The following is an 18,792-nucleotide window of genomic DNA, read 5'->3' as shown; positions in this document are numbered from 1 at the left end:
ACTAAGGTGCCCAGAGTGTGGCTCTGCAGCCCTGAGCTGGCCAGGCAGAGTGAGATATGTGAGTTCACCATCCAGATGATGTGCCCTTATTACTGGTGGGAACATCCATGTCTCCATGAGCTGCAGCACTCAGGCCCTGGGTGCAGACCTGCAGTGCTCTCCCCTTGGGTGGAGGGGAGCGTGCCCACAGGGGACAGTTAGGCGTGTGTGTGTGTGAGAGAGAGAGAGGTGGCCACACCTACAAGTGACTTTGCCAGCCTGGTCAATGTGCCTGGTAACTTCCTACCTCCTCTTTCAGAGGTAAGGGGAAAGACTGACAAAGCCCTGCAGCAGAGGGGTGGGGGCATCCTAGAGGCTCAGAACCTCTGAGTAGGCCCAGCAGAGGCTGGGAGGAGTTCTAGAAGGCCACCAGCTCTCCCTCTAGCTGCCTCCTCCCCTGCAGGGCAGCTGCCCCAGGGAAACCTTCGCGCCCTGGTTCAGGTTTCCCCTCAGCCTGGCTCCCTTATCTTTACCTGTGCTCCCATGTTTCCACCCCAGGCAGTTCCACCACTACCTCGACACTGTGACGAAGGACATCCTGGTCCCCAATCTGCAGTGGCATGCAGGGAAGACCGCCGCAGCCATCCGCACGGCAGCTGTGTCCTGCCTCTGGGCACTCATCAGCAGCGAGGTCCTGTCGGAAGAGCAGGTGGGGCTCCCAAGGGCACCTGCCCAGGGGAGGAGCACGTGCATGCAGTGGCCAGACCCTGCTTTCAGCAACCCACAGAGGGGAGGGAACATGGGGGCTGCAGGCGAGCACAAGCTGGTGTGACCCGCAGCATTTGGTGTTCTGATTATCTGGGGGTTTTCAGAGGTTTACATATTAAATGTTACTCTTTGCAGAGCAGAGAGTGTAACCACAGGAACCTGAGTTGGGCAGATGTTGGGGTTTATGAGATACTGTGATTCCTACCTGCAGTTCACATGGGGATCAGGGAAGCAGGGGCAGCAGTGTGAAAGCCTTGCTGTCACTGCTTAGCCCCACGTCTGCCATGCCTGGCCAGGGGCTTGCCTACTTTGTGAGCTCTACCTCCTGGTACACTCAACTGCCATGATCAGAGTTACAATGTCCCCTGAATTTTGTAGGGCACAATAGACAGCCATTCTAGTGAATAGCAGACTCTGTAGGATTTATGTCTAAGACTTTGTGAATAATGAGTTTATCAACTCACCAATTTAAACAAGATCATTCAAGTCATCTAGATTTTAAAATCAAGGTTCCAGTTTTCTTATGTAAAAATTTCACAGTAGCATTCCAGACTCCTCTCTGTATGAGAGGCAGGCACCTTCCATGACAGGCAGCATGTACACACCACATGCAGTGTCGTTGCTGGGCTGAGGTCCGTCACCAGCCCCTCTTGTCTTCTCATTGCAGATACAGCAAGTGCAGGAGACACTGATGCCGCATATTCTAACCACCTTGGAGGAAGATTCTCAGATGACTCGATTAATTTCGTGCCAGATCATTAACAGATTTCTAAAATCCTCCAGTGGCATCATTGATCCTGATAAGTTCATCAGGATTTACCCTGGTAGGACATCTTTCTTTCCTAAACCTCATGTGTCTAGTTATCTGGCAGCTGTTTCTTTTATAGGGAAACTAGAAACTGCTCCTTTGACCTCCGGTCAGGTTGTTGCTGCGTCCCAACACAGCCATGACAGAGGAACGGGTGAATAGTGTAGCACAAGAAACAAGGAGGCGTGTACCCAAGATTTGGGAGTGCGGCCCCACGACCTGGCAGGGATCCCTTGAGGTGAGGGTGGGCACACAGCCATGCCTCAAATCCCACATTTTCACCCCTCTGGAGCCCAGACACTGCACAATCTCAGACGAAGGAGCAGACTAGTGGATGTGGAGGGTCCCTAAAACACCAGGAAAACCTAGCATGGAGGATGGCAAGTACCCCTGTTGCTGGAGGGGAGTGGTGAATTCTAGAACCCACCTCCAAGTTCAAACAGAAATGCAAACAGAAACCGAGATACGACTGAGAAAGAGCCCAGCAGACCTTCTAGAAATGCTGCTGGTAGACTGGTAGACTGTAGTGAGGGGCCCTGTGGAGACTAAGGAGCAAGGTTGGCACTGGGTGTGGCCTGTAGGCTCTTGATTCCTGCCTGGGCCCTGGCCACACAGTGGAGCCTCAGCACCTGTACTTTCCCTGGGCTGCAGCAGGCAGTGATTCTAGAAGGTGGTCTTAAGAATTCCTGGAAATGAGATTCAAAGCAGGGGTCACTGGATGCATGAGACCAAATGTGGCAGAGATGGGATTTGTGAGCTGAGTCCATTTGGGTCACCATGAGGGGAAGAGGTGCAGGCTGTGCACGCGGAGCTCCAGAATGAGTGGCAAATAGCCAACATCAGAAGAGGTAGTGGCTCAGAATGTTCTGGAAATGCAGTGCATCTTGATGAAATGCAGAGTCAAAGTCACCTTTCCCATGTGTTCTTTCAAGTTTGTTTTTGCTTTTGTGTTTACTTCTGTGGCAACAAACATCTTACTCCTATTTCTATCTGTGAACAAATCCAGGCCAGTGTGGTTGCTGCCTGTCAGGACTCATTGGGATTTTGCTCACTTTTTAAAACAAAAGCCAGTGAAAATGTTGCTCATTTGGGGGCATTTGGGGATATTTTAATTACAATAGGATTTCCTCGAGCAGGCTCCTTTATTTTGTGGCACCAGTTCTGTGCTCCTGGCAGCGATGTGTTTACAGAAGCATTGCCTGCTTGGCTGCAGAGGGGAGGACATTCTAAGCTGCTCCCTCTAAGACCTTCCTGACAAGCCCCATACAAGCTATCCTTTCTTCCTGAACTAGCAGTTGCACATCATGGCGGACCTCAGACAATCACAAAAGTGAATTTCCAAGCCACCTCTTCTGCTTAAAACTAGAGGCTTAGGAGGCACCATCCCAAAGTTGGCCTGAGCTGGCAGGAGCAAGGACATGGCAGGAATCCCTGCGAGAGGCACGGGTGATGTGCCCTTCTCACTGGCTGTCCCAGGACTAGGGGAGGTGGTGCTGGTCTCTGCAAGGTTTTGCAAACATGCGTGCTTCCATGAGGCTCAGAATCCTTAGAAAAGGGCACCTCTGTGAGTTAATGCCCATCAGGAAACCAAGAGCCACATGCATACATGTGTAGAACAGCACAGGCCCACGGCCCTGCATACCTACGTCTGATGGATAGGCCGCCTGCCATTGTGGGGCCACTGCTATGCTCCCCACCAACATCCACCTCCTGCCTGCTCATTCTGTGCCCGAGTGACTGCTGAGTCTCCAGAGACACCCAGCCACAGGGCCAGAGATTTCCTGTACTTTGGGGTGAGAAAGGTATATGTTTGATAAACACCTCACCTGTGAACAGTGAGTTTCTATCCACAGGAGAAGTGGTTACTGCGTTCAGCAGCCAAGTGGTCCAGCCCCAGAACTCAGCAGAAACAAACCAGACACAGGTGTTGGCTCTCATCATCAGGCCCTGAGCTCTGTCCCCAGAGTGCGCAGTGTGTTGGGGTAGAGAAGGGTCTGCCCATCAAGGGGACAGGACAGCCAGGGTGTGATGCTTGCGGTGACAGACTCTTGAGCATCTCGGAGCCACAGAGGCCCAGGGCTGCCTTGCAGGTGAGGAGATAGGTACAGAGCAGCTCAGGCCTACCTGCACATACGGCACAAGGCAGGCCAGGTTCTCCTCCGCCTGCCCTGGCCACTGTGGTCCAGCGGTCCTGGGAGCTGCCCCCAGGCCCTTGAGTGTGAGCACTAGTCTCCCCACAGGACATGGGGTTCCCAGGGCCCAAGGGTGAGTGCCCCCAGCTCTGGGGTCAGTCCCTGCACTGGTCGCTGTCTCACTGTCCTGTCTGGCCCTCACTCTAGAGCTCCTGAAGCGTCTGGACGACGTTTCCCATGAAGTGAGGCTAGCTGCCACCTCTGCCTTGGTCACATGGCTGGCGTGTATCAAGAATGATGATGGGAAGTCCTACTACCAAAGCAACATTCAGTTCCTGTACAGAGAGCTCCTCGTGTACCTCGATGACCCGGAGAGCGCTGTCCAGGATGCGGTGTTAGGTAGGTGTGGTGTGACATGTGGTTGGTTCTGAAACCTGCCTTGAGTGCATGAACCCGGCTCTTGGCAGCTGAGTAGCATGATTGGTCTCATGGGGCAGCAGATCCACGGCCTCGGGAGCCCTTGGACTACCAGTCCCAAGGGTTTTGTCCTTGTAGGTTACAGCCTGTGTTATTTGCTAGAAATTGAAATTGAGAAAAATCTTGGATATTTATTAACTTGGTTAGGGTAACAAGTTTGTTGTATATTAACATCAATAACATGGTTTTAAGAGAGATCTTTTCCAAAACAAAATAAGGAGCAAGAAGAGTGGCGTTGTTTACCTTTTTGTGAATCTCGATAGCAGACTGCTAGGTGTTCACAGCTTCTGCATTCTGTCAGCCATGATAGGTGGTGTTGGGTAAGGTAATGAAGGAAATCCAGCCTCGGGCAGGTACACAGCTGGAAGAGAGGAGCTGTTTCAGATAACTGCGGGTGTGCTTTGATACTGCCCCAAACTGGATAGGCGGTCGTTCCCCAGAGGCCACCCAGAGGGTGGACCCTGGTAACAGTCGTGCCTGATGGTCCATCCTGCTCGGGAAACCTGCGTCAGCCATGGAATTGGGGGCATCATCCTGAGTCAGGCATGTCCAGTCACGTTTGTCAGTGTCAAGCTCAGAACAGCCTCAGAAAGAAAAGCTTAAAAAAAAAAAAAAGAAAGAAAAGCTTATGGAAGCTGTCCAGTGTACAGTGGCAGGAACATGGGTCTTATAGTTGCAGTTTCTGTCAGAAAGCTTAAATCTATCATTGGCCACAAATGCTGTCACTTCACTGATTTGTGAGCAAAGGTTCTGCTGGGTACCTGAGTAAGACTATCCTGAGTTTGTTCCTTGTTTGTTGGGTGGTTGTTTCTGGTAAAAGCAGCATCCTGGGGACCCAGGCACACCCCCACTGTGCCCTCACGTCACCACACAGGATGCCTGGACGGTGGGCCCAGCAGACACCGGGGACCAGGGGCTTCCGTGTAACCCCTGGAGCAGCCACAGAGAGTATAATCCAAAGAAGGATAGGTAAAATGTCCATAAATAGGTTTTAGGGTAGAATTCTAAAAAACATTACAAAACCCAAAAGAAGTCAAGGAATGAGGAACAGGACAAATAGGAAACAGACCAAATCCAGCCTCAGCTGCAGTCTTGTTTAACATTAATGAGCCAGACATTCCAGTTAAAAGGCAGATGTTGTCAAGTTAATAAAGAAATCACAACTTAACTCTAAATTAATGAATTAAATTAAAATTTGGGTGCCTGAGGACTGAGTTAGTAAAGGAATTCTTACTGTCTGACTGAGGACATTTTTTTTTTTTTAAGATTTTATTTATTCATGAGAGACACAGAAAGGGGGGGCGGTAGCAGAGACACAGGCAGAGGGAGAAGCGCGTTTGTCAGCGTCAAGCTCAGAAAGCCTCAGAAAGAAAAGCTTAAAAAAAAAAGAAAGGAAAGGAAAGGGGAAAGGGAAGAAAGGAAAGAAAGAAACGAAGGAAGGAAGGAAGGGAAGGAAGGAAGGAAGGAAGGAAGGAAGGAAGGCAGGCAGGCAGGCAGGCTTATGGAAGCTGTCCAGTGTACAGTGGCGGGAACATGGGTCTTATAGTTGCAGTTTCTGCCAGAAAGCTTTTCTTTTTTTTTAAGCTTTTTCCATGCAGGGAACCCGACATGGGATTCTATCCCGAGTCTCCAGGACCATGCCCTGGGCTGAGCCACCCAGGCTGCCCTACTGAGGACATTCTTGAGGGAGCATGCCAGGCGATGGTGGTTGCAGAAGGCTCATGGACCCCGTGGCCTCCTAGCCCTTGCTTTGTGCCATGCAGTGAGCAGACAGCCAGCCTGGGGGTGTCTCAGACAGAGCTTGACTCCCAGACCCCTGAGTCCTCCAGGGACCCTCACACACACAGAGCCTCCACCTCAGGCCACCACAGGTGGGAGTGGGTGACGGTGCAGCACATTTGGATAGCCGGGTGGTGTCTCCAGGCACCAGCAGCTGGAGGACACACCAGCGTCCTGGCTCCACTCCCGTACCCAGTGCATGTAGGGGGGTCTGGGTCACTCGGCCCAGTTCTCACAGACCCCACACCTTGCCCTCCTGTCTCCTCCCTCTCTCCAGCAAGACAAATAATGAGTTTTGTCAGTCTTCTCTAGCAGGCAGCCTGGTTCCCACCAGAGGCTAACTGTCCAATACCCGAGGGGCAGTGTGTGCACCGCGCTTCCTCCACCTTCCAGACATGGCATGACTCGTGACAGCGCAGGCGTCAGGGCAGACTCACTCCACTGCTCCTCTACTTGCAGCCTCTGGGCCTGCCCCACCGACCTCGGGGGTGCTCACAGCAGCTCCAGCCCCTGGCACATCAGCCCCATAGCCAGCCAGCTGTGTTTGCAGTCCTGCGTAGATAGGCCCCTCTCTCACACAGATATCTGGCTTTCCCCTCGGGGGCTCCTGTCAGCCCCTCATGCTTCCTGGGCCTCCTGCCTGATGACCTTGCTTCGTCCCTCTGACAAGGTAAAACTCTTCCACATCCTCTCCCGCAGCCAGTCCCACATCTAACTCCCAGAGCCACTCCCATCATGGTGCCCATGAGCCTTGCTGCCAATAGCAGCCTGCTGTTTGGGCCTCTCTTCACCTGCATGCACTCCACAGGATCGCTGGTTACCACCTCCTTGCTGTGGCCTCCAAGATGCCCTGGCTTCTGGGTTTCCTCTCTCCCTCTGGCCACTGCTTCCCTCTGCACCCATTGTATTGGTGACCTCTCCTTGGCTTCAGACACCACCCATGTGCTAGTGGCTCCCAGACTTAAGTCCAGGCCAAACATCTGCCCCAAACTCTAGACACACACGTGCGGAGGTGCTCAGAGGGCACGAGAGTCTGCTGGCATGGCAGCCACAGCATGTAGGCCAAGCCCAGGACAGCGCCCCCATTTGCCAACCCTGCTCCCCCTGCTGTGTCCCCATTGCCACCAACAACCATGCCGCCCTCCTTGAGCATTAAGCAGGATCATCAAGGGGACTCCGATGACCCCCTGAGTCTGCTTGCCTCTGTCCAGCTCCCTTCCCACCCAGAGTTCAGCAGTCACCAGCCCAGTTACCATGATTATCACCTGTAACAACACTGCTTTCCTTCTTTGTTCTGATTGTCGCCTAATATGTCCACAGCATCTGGCACATAGAAGGCTTACAGCTGGTGTTTGTTGACTGAATCAGCATCAGTAAATGTAAGAAGAGAATTGATCATTTTTGTAAGCCAGTTTATCTGCTATTGCAAAACCTGTTTCTAAGGCCAAAATGCCACACAAACATCACCCTCAGAGATTTTGAGAGACTTTCCTGATCTACCAACAACTCCAAGAAAATTATTTGAAGTTATTTTTGTCTACACTGTGACTGTTGTGTACTAATCTAGCATCATCAGATGAATTTAAAATGCTGTAATAACTCTTCAGTTAAAACTATTTTTTTAGAGTGGTTTTCGGGTCAAAATAAGGGAAAGGTACAGAAATTTTCCGCATACCTGTTACCCCCACACACAGCATCCCACCACCCCAGGTGGTGCATCTGTCACTATTGAGGACCCACTCAAACACATCGGCACCACCCAGAGTCCACTGTTCACATGAGAGTCACGCTGGGTCATGTGCATCCCGTGGGTTTGGACGAATGGGTGACACAGATCCACCATTACAGAACTGTACAGAGTAGTTTCGCTGCCCTGTGTGCCTGATGGTCTTGCACGCACACCCCACCCTGACAGCCCCTGGTCTTTTACCCGCACCACAGTCTGGCCTTTTTTAGGATGTTACCAGGTTCAAATCCTACAGAACAAAGGCTAAAAAGGCTGTTCAGATTGGGTTATTTTACTTACTAATACACATGAAAGGTGCTTCCATGTCTTTTCACAGCATGATAGCTCATGTGTTCTTAGCACTGGATAGTAATCTGTTGTCTAGATGGACCACAGATTACCCATCCAACTAAAGAAGGACAGCTTGTTTGCATATAATTTTTGGCAACTATGGAAAATGCTGCTTTATGTATATGTGTGCAGGTTTTGTGTAGACATAAGTTTTCTGCTCTTTTGAATACCAAGTAGCTGGGCAGCCCCGGGTGGCTCAGCGGTTTAACGCCATCTTCGGCCCAAGGCCTGATCCTGCAGACCCAGGATGGAGTCCCACATCAGGCTCCCTGCATGGAGCCTGCTTCTCCCTCTGCCTGTGTCTCTGCCTCTCTCTCTCTCTCTCTCTCTCTCATGAATAAATAAATCAAATCTTAAAAAAAAAAAAAAAAGAATACCAAGTTGCACAATTGCCGGATTGTATCTTAAGAGAATATTTAGTTTTGTAAGAAACTGCCAAACTGTCTTCCTAAGCGGCCTCACCATTCTGCATGGCCACCAGCAATCTGCTACTCCACGTCCTTGCTGCATCTGGTGATAGTATTGTGGATTTTGGCTGTTCTAACAGATGTGTGGTGGTGTCGTCTTGTTGTTTTGACCCACATTTCCCTGAGGACACATGACGTGGAGCTTATTCTCAGATGCCTGTTTGGCCTCCGTATCTCTTCCTTGGTGAGGTGTCATTAATTAAGGTCTTCACATTTTTTACTTACATTGTTTTCATATTGAGTTTTTGGAGCTCTTCGTGTATTTTGGATAACAGTCCTTGATCAGACGTGTCTTTCGTTAATATTTTCTCCTGGTGTATGCCTTGTCTTCTCAGTCTCTTGATGTTGGCTTCTTGCAGAATGGAAATGTGTAATTTTAATGACATCCAGCTTATCAGTTATTCCTTTTGTGGATAGTACCTTTGGTGTTGTGTCTAAAAGATATTGCCACACCTGAGGTCCCTGGGTTCTCTCCTGTGTTCTCTTCCAAGAGTCCTGTAGTTCTTGCAGTTTTATATTTAGGTCTGTGATCCCCTTGGGAGTTAATTTTTGTGAAGTATGTCAATTCTGTGTCTAGGTTCTTTCTTCCTTTTTTGTTTTCCTGTGTACAGACATCTACCTATTCGAGCACCACTTACTGACAGGACTTCGTTTGCCCCACTGCCTCACCTCTGCTCTGTTACCAAAGGTCAGATGACCATGGTTCTATGTCTGGGCTCTCCGTTCTGCTCCATCGATCTGTTTGTTCTCTCAACAAGACTACGCTATTGAGTACTATGGTTTATGGGAGGTCTTAACGTCAGTTCTCCAGCTGTTTTGTTCTCCTTCCATGCTGCATTGGCTCCTCTGGGACTTTGGCCTCTACCTACAGATTTGAGATTGAGGTGGTGGATATCTGCAAAATAACTTGCTGGGACTCAGATTGCAATTGCCTTAAATCTATAGCTCAAGTTGGGGAGGACAGACATCATGACGATATTGACTCTTCCTGTCCATAAACATGGGCTCTCTACACTTAATACATTTTATTTTCTTTTATTTATATATTACCTCTGTTTATTTGTATGCTACTTACTGCACTCACCAGGACCTCCAGTACAATGTTGAGAGGGAGTGGTGAGAAGGACATCTTTGTCTCATTTGGCAGCTAAGTGGAAAGCTTTGAGTGCCTCACCACTCAGTATGACTTTAGCCACAAGTTTATAGATACTCTGTGTGTCGAGGAAGTTCTCTATTCCTAGTTGGCTGAAAGTCTTTACCATAAATGGGCACTAGATTTTGTCAAAATACTTTTCTGCATCTATTGATAAGATCATGTGATTTTCTTTCGTCCTTTTTATTTTTTTTATTTATTTTTTTTTTTTTTAATTTATTTATGATAGTCACACAGAGAGAGAGAAAGAGGCAGAGACATAGGCAGAAGAAGCAGGCTCCATGCACCGGGAGCCCGACGTGGGTTTCAATCCCGGGTCTCCAGGATCGCGCCCTGGGCCAAAGGCAGGCGCTAAACCGCTGCACCACCCAGGGATCCCTCTTTCGTCCTTTTTAAAGATTTTATTTGACAGAGAAGGAAAGAATGAATAAGAGAGAGAGAGAGAGAGCATGAGCATGGTGAGGGGAGGGGCAGAGGGAGAAGCAGACACTCTCTTAGCAGGTAGCCCAACATGGGACTTGATCACAGGACTTGATTCCATGACCTGAGACAGGCAGACACTTTACTGAGCCACCCAGGCACCCTGATCATGTGATTTTCTTTTTCAGCCTATTTATAGCAATGGATTACATTAATTGATTTTGAAATATGGGACCAAATAAAAAAAAAAAAAATTTAAAAAAAAGGGGATCCCTGGGTGGCGCAGCGGTTTGGCGCCTGCCTTTGGCCCAGGGCGCGATCCTGGAGACCCGGGATCGAATCCCACATCGGGCTCCCGGTGCATGGAGCCTGCTTCTCCCTCTGCCTGTATCTCTGCCTCTCTCTCTCTGTGTGTGTGTGACTATCATAAATAAAAAAAATAAAAAAAAAATTTTGAAATATGGGACCAGCCTTGTGTACCTGGGATAAACCCCACTTTGTTTTCACACATAATTCTTTTTATACATTGTTGGGTCGATCATACTTGCTACTATTTTTTTTTTGAGGATTTTTGCATATGTATTCATGAGAGAGAATGGTCTACAGTTTTCTTTTTTTTACATTTTTTTAAACTTTTTTATTTATTTATGATAGTCACAGAGAGAGAGAGAGAGAGAGAGGCAGAGACACAGGCAGAGGGAGAAGCAGGCTCCATGCACCGGGAGCCCGACGTGGGACTCGATCCGGGGTCTCCAGGATCGCGCCCTGGGCCAAAGGCAGGCGCTAAACCGCTGCGCCACCCAGGGATCCCCGCGCCACCCAGGGATCCCCTACAGTTTTCTTTAAACTTATGTTGGCCTCGTAGAGTTAGGAAGCTTCCATCTTCTAGGAAAGAATGTAGAGAATTGGTGTAATTTCTTCCTGGAAGTTTGGTAGAATTCACCACTGAACCCATCTGGGGCTGGTGCTTTCTCTTTTGTGGGGTTATTAATTATTGATTCCGTTTCTTTGGTGTAGGTCTATAAAGGTCATCTGTTCTTGTGGGGTCAGCCCACCTCCTCTGGGTCCTCAGATCTGTGGGCCAGGATTTATTCAGAGGACCAGCTTTTGGTTTTGTTGATTTTTCTCCATTGATTTCCTGTTTTAATTTCACTGATTTCTGCTCTACTTCTAATTTTTTTTCTTCTGCTCACTTTGGATTTGTCTTTTTCTAGTTTCCTAACATAGAAAATTTAAAGTGTCGATTTCCGGATCTTTCTTTTCTCACATATGCATTCAATGCTATAAATTCCCTTCAAAGCACTGTTTCCACTGCATCCCAAATATTTTGGTTGTGTTTTCCTTTTCTTTTAGTTCTAAGTGGACCTTAATTTCTTTTGAGACTTCCTCTTTGATCATTGCATTATTTAGAAATGTGCTGTTTAATCTCCAGATATTCGGGGATTTTCCAGTTTATCTCTTGTTGATTTCTGGTTTAACTCCATTGTTGTCTGAGAGCAGACATCGCAGGACTTCTGGTTTTTAAATTTCTTATGGTGTTTTTCATGGCCCAGAACATAGCCCATCTGGTTAGTGCACCAGGGAAGCTTGAAAGGCGCATACTCCCTGCTTGCTGTTAGACGGAGGCGCCTAGATCTGCTGTGGAGATCAGCCACATCCTTGCTGACCTGCCTGCAGGTCTTTCCATTCCAAGAGCACATGTGGAAGTCTCAGCTACAGGGTGGATTCTCTGTTTCTCCTTGTCACCCCATCAGGTTTGCTGTGCATTGTTTGGCGCTGTTATGCATATTAAGGATCTTTCTGTCTTCCTGGAGAACTGACCCTTTCTCATTAGGTCACACGTGACCTCTCATTCCTGGATCACTTGCTTTGCAATCTGTTCTGTTCGTAGCTGTTTTAACTTGGAACATGAAGCTTATTCACATAAGCAGTAGTTGGTTTAATATCTATTTCTGGCATTTTAAGGGTCTGTTGCTGTTTTACAGAGGTCCTCAAAGCAGGAAGCGTTCTGTTCCCTGAGCTCCTGGTGAGAGAGACAGAGGCTGTCGTCCACAAGCACCGCTCTCCTGCCCACTGCCAACAGCTTCTGCAGCACCTGCAGGCCCTGCCACTCGCCCAATAAGAGCATGGAGCAGGCACCCAGTGCCCATCACCCACCTCACAGCTCTGGCACCTCTCTGTTGACAGCTGGAGACATTCACAAGCAAGAATGTACTCTGTAAGAAACATGCTGGGATTCTCCTAAGACAGATCTCAAGCCCAGCAGTTTCTGAAATAATGTTCACTGAGTGGCTTCTGTACTTTTGTCTTATTTATATAGTCCATTGACAGATCTCCCAAAAATCTATAGATTATTTGAAATTAAAACTAAAAGGCACCTGCTCACACTGGCAGCCAAATCAGCCCTTTTGTTTTAAAGCTTTGTGCACCTGCTGTGTTCCAGAGTTAGTATTTCTGTTTGCGCAAATGCCCACCCCACCAAGATGATTTTTTAAGCAAGTTATTAAAAAGAAATTTATTCATTCCTTAAGTTGTGTCTACTGAAACAGTATCACAGTGAACAGACTAAAAGGAACTTGAAGTCTTTATCAGTTAAATTTTTTCCTGTTTAAAATATTCTGGAACTCAAAATGCTACATGGATACAGTCACAATATTTTTTTCTTAGCTCAGTGATGCAAACAATGTTGAAGGTAGAATATTTAATCAAATACAGTTTTGGTTGCTCTCGTAAGTAGAAGTAAAGTAAAATTGGTTTTTATTCTCTAGCACTTTCTACACCCAAGTGCCTAAAAAAAATTTTTAAATGGGTATTATTTCCATAAGCCAAATATTTATATTAACACAAGGGGGAAAATACTGTGTGTTTTCTAACAATCAAATATTAGATTTATGCTTAAGTGTTTGAAAATTTAATTAAAAATATTTATTATAATTATTTTGTACGCCTGTCTTAATGTGTTTTGGTAGTTAATTGACATTTTTAGAAATTGCTCATTTTTTCCTTTATCTCACGGTGACTCCAGCCTCAAGAATTCTGGGCTCCTGCACCACTTGTAGTGTCCTTTCTGGACGCCAGGTGGCAGGCGCTCCAAACCCCATCAGGAGGGCTTGGAGGGAGAGCCTGGCTGTTCAGTCGGGGGATGGTAGGCCTGGATGAGAGGTGGGATCTGAATTTGCTCCCTAGACTACAGTGACCAGGATTTAGGACGCCCTCAGGGATGTCATCTAACAGTTCCCTGATTGCCGGTTCTACCCTGTGCTCTTCCCTTCCTCAGCATCACCTAGAAACTTCTAGAAATGCAAATTACCGAGCCTCAGCCCAGATCTGCCAAGTCAGAGCCCATGGCAGGGGCCCAGTGGTCCCCTTAAATGTGGGGACCCTGCCCTGAGCACCACACATTTTCATGTCCAGCAGGAGCTCCATCTTCCATCTTTGATCAGCCAAAAGGGTCACAGGAACCAAAGAGAAGTGCAGAGTCCTTGGCGGAAGGTCACACACCAAGCAGGCATGGTTGGATGCTGGCATCGGTGGGTGTCCATGCCAGCTGCCACACTGGCCACCAAAGAAAGACAAGCACAGGATTCCAGTTTCTGGACGTCTTTGGGGGTGGAGGGGACGTACTGAGCAGCAGCACTACTGTGAATTGGTGCCACCTGGCATGGTCTCAGCAGGTAGGTGTGTTCAGGAAAGACACAAACTCAGCTGATAAAGGTTAGTCCTCTGAACACCTGACAACCAACAGGCCCGTCCTCAATTTTTTTGGCATTCTCGGGGTACCTGGGAGGCTCAGGTCATGATCCCAGTGTCCTGGGATCAAGTCCCAGAATGGGCTCCCTGCTCAGTGGAGAGCCTGCTTCTCCCTCTTCCTCTGCCCACCCACCCATGCTATCTCAAATAAGTAAAATCTTAAAAAAAATTTTTTTTTAATTCTTATACTCTTTACTCAGATCAGCAATTATTTACAGAACCCTAACCTTCATATACACGTGGTGAACAGGAACATGTAAAACAGTCCCTGAAAGTTTACAGCATTCCTGAAATGTAATTTGCATACTGATAGTCCACCCACGCTAAGTGCCTAGTTAGATGAGTTTTAGCCCATTTTTGAGCTCTGCACCCATCACAACTATTTTAGAACACTTGTGCCACCCAGATGGCTCACCCCCACCCCCATCCCCCTGCCCACGCTTGTAGCCCACCCCTGCCCACCTTCCCACTACCAGCAACCGCTGAGCCGCTTCTGTCTCCAGCCTGTTCACATGTGGAATCATGTCTGTGGTCTTAGGTGTCTGGCTTTTTTCTCTTAGGACAGTTTTTGAGGTTATTCATTCATGCTGTATTTCAAGGGTCAGCAATCTCTGTAAAGGGCCAGGTAATAAATATTTTAGGCTTTGAGGTCCAAACTCTTGTTTTCTGTTCACCTGTTGATGGCATTTAGGTTGAAGATGGCTCTGGGTTCTATGACATGTGTGGGCATGTTTCTACTGTGCTTAGGTAGGTACCCCAGAGTGGAATTACTCGGGCATATTTGATAAGTCTGTAGTCCTGGTTGATGGATGGATTGCTGTTAACTGTTTTATTGAAGGATGCTCACCCTAGAATTTACTGCACATATTTAAAGTGGGCAGGGACACCTGGATAGTTCAGTGGTTGAGCATCTGCCTTTGGCTCAGGGCGTGACTCCGGGGTCCTGGGATCAAGTCCTGCATCCAGGCTCCCTGCAGGGAGCCTGCTTCTCCCTCTGCCTGTGTCTCTGCCTGAGTGTGTGTCTCATGAATACATAAAATCTTAAAAATAAAGTGGGCAATTTGGCCAGTTCTGACACACACGTGCCCCCATGAAACCACCAGGCAAGACAATGAACCTCCCTACCACCCTCTCCAGCACCCCAAAGGTTCTCTCCTACATTCCCCCAACCCACCCCCACCCCCCTCCAGGCAACTTGGATCTGCTTGGAATCAACATACGGTATACCCTGCACATTTTGTACTTCTACAGCACGTGTTTTTGGTTTGGCTTTTGGTCTTCCTTTTTTTTTTTTTTTTTTTTAAAGATTTTTAAAATATATTCATCAGAGAGAGAGGCAGAGACACAAGCAGAGGGAGAAGCAGGCTCCATGCAAGGAGCCCGATGTGGGTGGGACTCAATCCTGGGACTCCAGGATCACACCCCAGGTTGAAAGCAGGTGCCAAACCGCTGAGCCACCCAGGGATCCCATCTTCTTTTGTACAGCATCATTATTTTCAGATGTATCCACGCCATGGCACCCATGGGTGGCAGCACATTCCATTTTGTTGCTGGGTGGTATTCCACTCCATGGCCAATCACAACCTTGATGCCTGTGTGCTCCTAGCTCCTGGCTATTAGAGAGCTTCTTATAATACTGGTGTATCAGTCTGCATGGGCACATGCTTTCATTTCTCTTGGGGGAACATTTGGAGTGCAATGCAATCACAGTGGATTGTACTTAAATTTCTAAGAAACTGTCAAACTATTTGCAAAGGGGTGGTACCATTTTATACTCCTGCCAGCACCATATGACAATCCTGGTTTCTCTCATTTTTGCCAACATTTGACACATCAGCCTTTTTAATTGTAGCTATCCTAACACACATGTGGTGGTATCTTAATATGATTTTAGTTTCCATTTCCTTAATGTCCAGTGATGCTGAGTATTTTTTCATATGCATATTTGCCATCTGTATATCTTCATTGGTGAAATATCTTAAAATCTCTTGCCCATTTTCTAAAAGATTTTTAGAGACAGAGCCCACATTCACACACACAAGCAGGGAAAGGGGTAGAGGCAGAGGCAGGAGAGAATCTCAAGCAGACTCCTTGTTGAGCAGAGCTGGACGCAGGGCTCAATCTCATGACCCTGAGATCATAACTTGAGCTGAAATCAAGAGTCTGATGCTCAACTGGCTGAGCCACTCATGCACCCTATGCTACTGACGCCATAGTTCAAAAGCAAGCTTTACTGCCTTTGAAAATCTGTGATCTAAATGAAAACATGAACTCTCTCTATGGGGAGTTGGTTGAAAATAAAACAGGTAGGTACCTTTTAACAACCAGGGACAGCTCCATAGGTGCCAGTATGTGATGGTCTTTAAAATACATCAGTCATTGTAAACAAGGAGCACAAGGTATAGAACGAACCACACATAAAAGGAGGTAGGAGCTGCTAGTTTGCTCTTATGCATATAAACTATTTCTGGAAGGGTGCAGAATAAACTGCAAGCTGGTGGCCTCTGGGGAAGGGACTTGCATGACGGGGACTGGAGTCAAGACTGGAGTTCAGTCTTCACCGTCTGGTACCTAGTTAAGAACACAGCTCAGCTGAGACTCCTAATTGCAAACCCATGGACACTGGTGATGTTAATAGCTCCTAGCTCAGCACTCCTGTTTGCTCTATAGAGCACAGGACCCCATTCCAGGAAAGAATATTCAGGATATTTATTAAGTTGTTTAGTTGAGAAATGAGAATGTGGATACTTCTATGCAAGTGTTCATAGCAGCTGCATTCTAGCCCCAAACTGGAAATAACCCAAATGTCCATCAACAACTATGAATGGAGAACACCGCGCTGTGGAGAAAGGAGCAGACCCCAATGGGCACTGCCACGGGGTGGCTCTTCCAGCCGTCGGCTGCGTTATGCCAAGTGTTCAGTGAAAGTGCACAGCACAGGATTTCTTGGTGCCAGAACAGGCAAAGCAGCGCCACAGTAGTTTCCCAATCACTGAATCAACCATGGGTATTTCCAGGGCTGTTCTACCCCGCTCTACTTGTGAATTTTATGTGAACTTTTTTGTGACTGAAAGCGTTGAAACTTTAACAATCATAGGATGAGCTTGGAAGGCAGAGGCTCTCAGGCACGGCCTCTCTTCCAAGCCAGAGCGGGAGGCAGGGTATCTCCTCACAGACTCACCTTCCCCCTGCCAGTTGCTTTACAACCAACTGGAAAAATTAAGTTTTCTCTAAAGATAAATCATTCTTCCTGACTTTTCCCCATTTTCCAGGACTTTCTAAATAGCCAGTGTCATCCAGATGTCCCATCAGTGCTCATGTAATGTAAGACATGAAAGAATCACTGTATGTTACCTGGGGCAGTATGGATAGCTTGTTTTCCCCACTTTGAATCACTGAGGATTTTAAATCATTTTCAGAGACCATAGGCGATGCTGTTGCACAGGCCTCCACTAAGCCCCTACATGACTCAGGCCATATCCTTGGCCTTGTCCCCAGGGGCCTGAGCCTGTCTCCCATGACTCTTCCTATGAACAGATGATGGTTTCAGGAGCTGGCTGGGACACTGAGGCCTGGGCACTGTGCCAAGGACAACGGCACACACTACTCTGACCTTGGGCATCTGTGCAGGGTTTTCTGGTCTTGGAAAGTGAAATTTGAAGAGACGTGGCAATGCCACTGTTGGTGCACAAATCTCACCGTGGACAGAAGGCTTCTTGTAGAAGTACCAGGTGCTCTGCTCCTGGCCTGACTGCTGCACTTTTATCCTCCAGGACTCGGAGTTTCTTTACATTTCTCTGGGGGACACTGGGTCCTTGTCAGTCTCCTAACCACAGGCATTTCAATTAAGATTTTAATCCTCGTGATCAGTTGTTCTGAGGTCTACGACCCTGCAGGAGGTATTCTGGTTTCAATGTAAGCACACACATCAATCCTACTCACAGGGGAACCACCTGCTAGAAATGATCCTCCCCGGAAGAACTTTATCCCTGGGAAGGGGCCTTGTGAGATGACAGCTTTAGCAACTCCTCCCTCCCATCAAAGTGCTTGAGCCTGTACTTCTTCCCCTCACTCATGAAGTGAAATCAACGTTTCAGAAACTACTATGAACATTTCATGTACAACTTGAGACCCTTAATGACATTTAGTGGCAAAAACACGAGGAGGCATTGCTAACTTGGGGGTATACGCCACCTCTAGGATAAAACCTCTCTTCCCACAAACATGCAGCGCGGGATGCCTCAGTTCAGAGCCCAGGCGCCCGTGCCCCAGCCGGCCCCTAGCAGCCAGGCCACGCCCAAACACCTGGGGCTGTGTGCGGCCGGGGGCACCGCGTGCACCCCCAGTGCCCACCCCAGTCCTGAGCACCCACCGCGCCGGACCCGCGGCGCCTGCACCCCCAAGTGCCCCAGCGCCGGCCGCGCCCCCAGGACCCACCCCCCAACGCCCCAGCACCCGCACCCCCAGCACCCGCACCCCCAGCATCCACTCCCCAACGCCCCCAGCACCCGCACCCCAGCACCCGCGCCCTCAGCGCCCAGCAGCCTCCTAACCGCCCGACACGTGCCCCTGCTGTGGCGGAAAACACGTGACCCAAGCCGGCTGTCCCGGGGAGCCCCCGCCTGCACCCGTCGCTGCCCGACGCCGCCCACAACCTCCACTGAGCATCCCAGCTCCCGCCGAGGCCGACCCGCGGCGTCCGAGGCCCACGCCAGCCGCCTCCCAGGAGCCCTCGCGGCGAGAGCGTGGACACGTGACCCGGACGCAGCCAATGGCGGACGCTGCTGCCCGCGGAAGGCAAAGGCGCGGGCGCTTCTGCGCGTGCCTGGCCCGAGGCCGCGCCGGCGCCTCGGATTGGCCGCGTCCGGGTCACGTGGCCACGCGCTCGTCGCGCCCCGCCCCGCCGCCCCGTCGGGCTGGCGGCGACCCGGCCTCGGTGGTCTCGCTGTCGCAGCGCGGCGGGGGCGCAGCCGCGGCGTGGA

General features: G+C 49.0%; 1 protein-coding gene and 1 long non-coding RNA gene across 3 annotated transcripts in view; one reads left to right on the top strand and one right to left on the bottom strand.

The window, feature by feature from the left end:
* DNAAF5 (dynein axonemal assembly factor 5) overlaps positions 1-12,994 on the top strand; it is a 47,552-nt gene extending 34,558 nt beyond the window's left edge. Inside the window, exons 10-13 of the mRNA XM_041749209.1 lie at positions 538-688; positions 1,415-1,571; positions 3,895-4,086; positions 12,046-12,994. Of these exons, the coding sequence (XP_041605143.1) occupies positions 538-688; positions 1,415-1,571; positions 3,895-4,086; positions 12,046-12,182 (637 nt within the window). The 3' untranslated portion in view covers positions 12,183-12,994. The remainder of the gene's footprint in view (positions 1-537; positions 689-1,414; positions 1,572-3,894; positions 4,087-12,045) is intronic.
* LOC121487462 lies at positions 550-18,535 on the bottom strand. Of its 2 annotated transcripts, none has more exons than XR_005986843.1 (3): positions 7,209-8,265; positions 4,408-4,525; positions 550-673 (listed from the first exon to the last, which is right to left on the bottom strand). It is a non-coding gene; the product is annotated as an uncharacterized LOC121487462 (long non-coding RNA). The 2 variants fall into 2 exon arrangements; XR_005986844.1 differs by lacking the exons at positions 550-673; positions 7,209-8,265 and adding exons at positions 4,092-4,262; positions 18,466-18,535.
* Positions 18,536-18,792: the final 257 nt, after the last annotated feature.

This window comes from Vulpes lagopus, chromosome 3 (assembly GCF_018345385.1).
Source record: "Vulpes lagopus strain Blue_001 chromosome 3, ASM1834538v1, whole genome shotgun sequence".
Taxonomy (NCBI): Eukaryota; Metazoa; Chordata; class Mammalia; order Carnivora; family Canidae; genus Vulpes; species Vulpes lagopus.
Note: the sequence above shows the minus strand (reverse complement) of the source record. Positions and strands in the feature narration are given on the sequence as shown.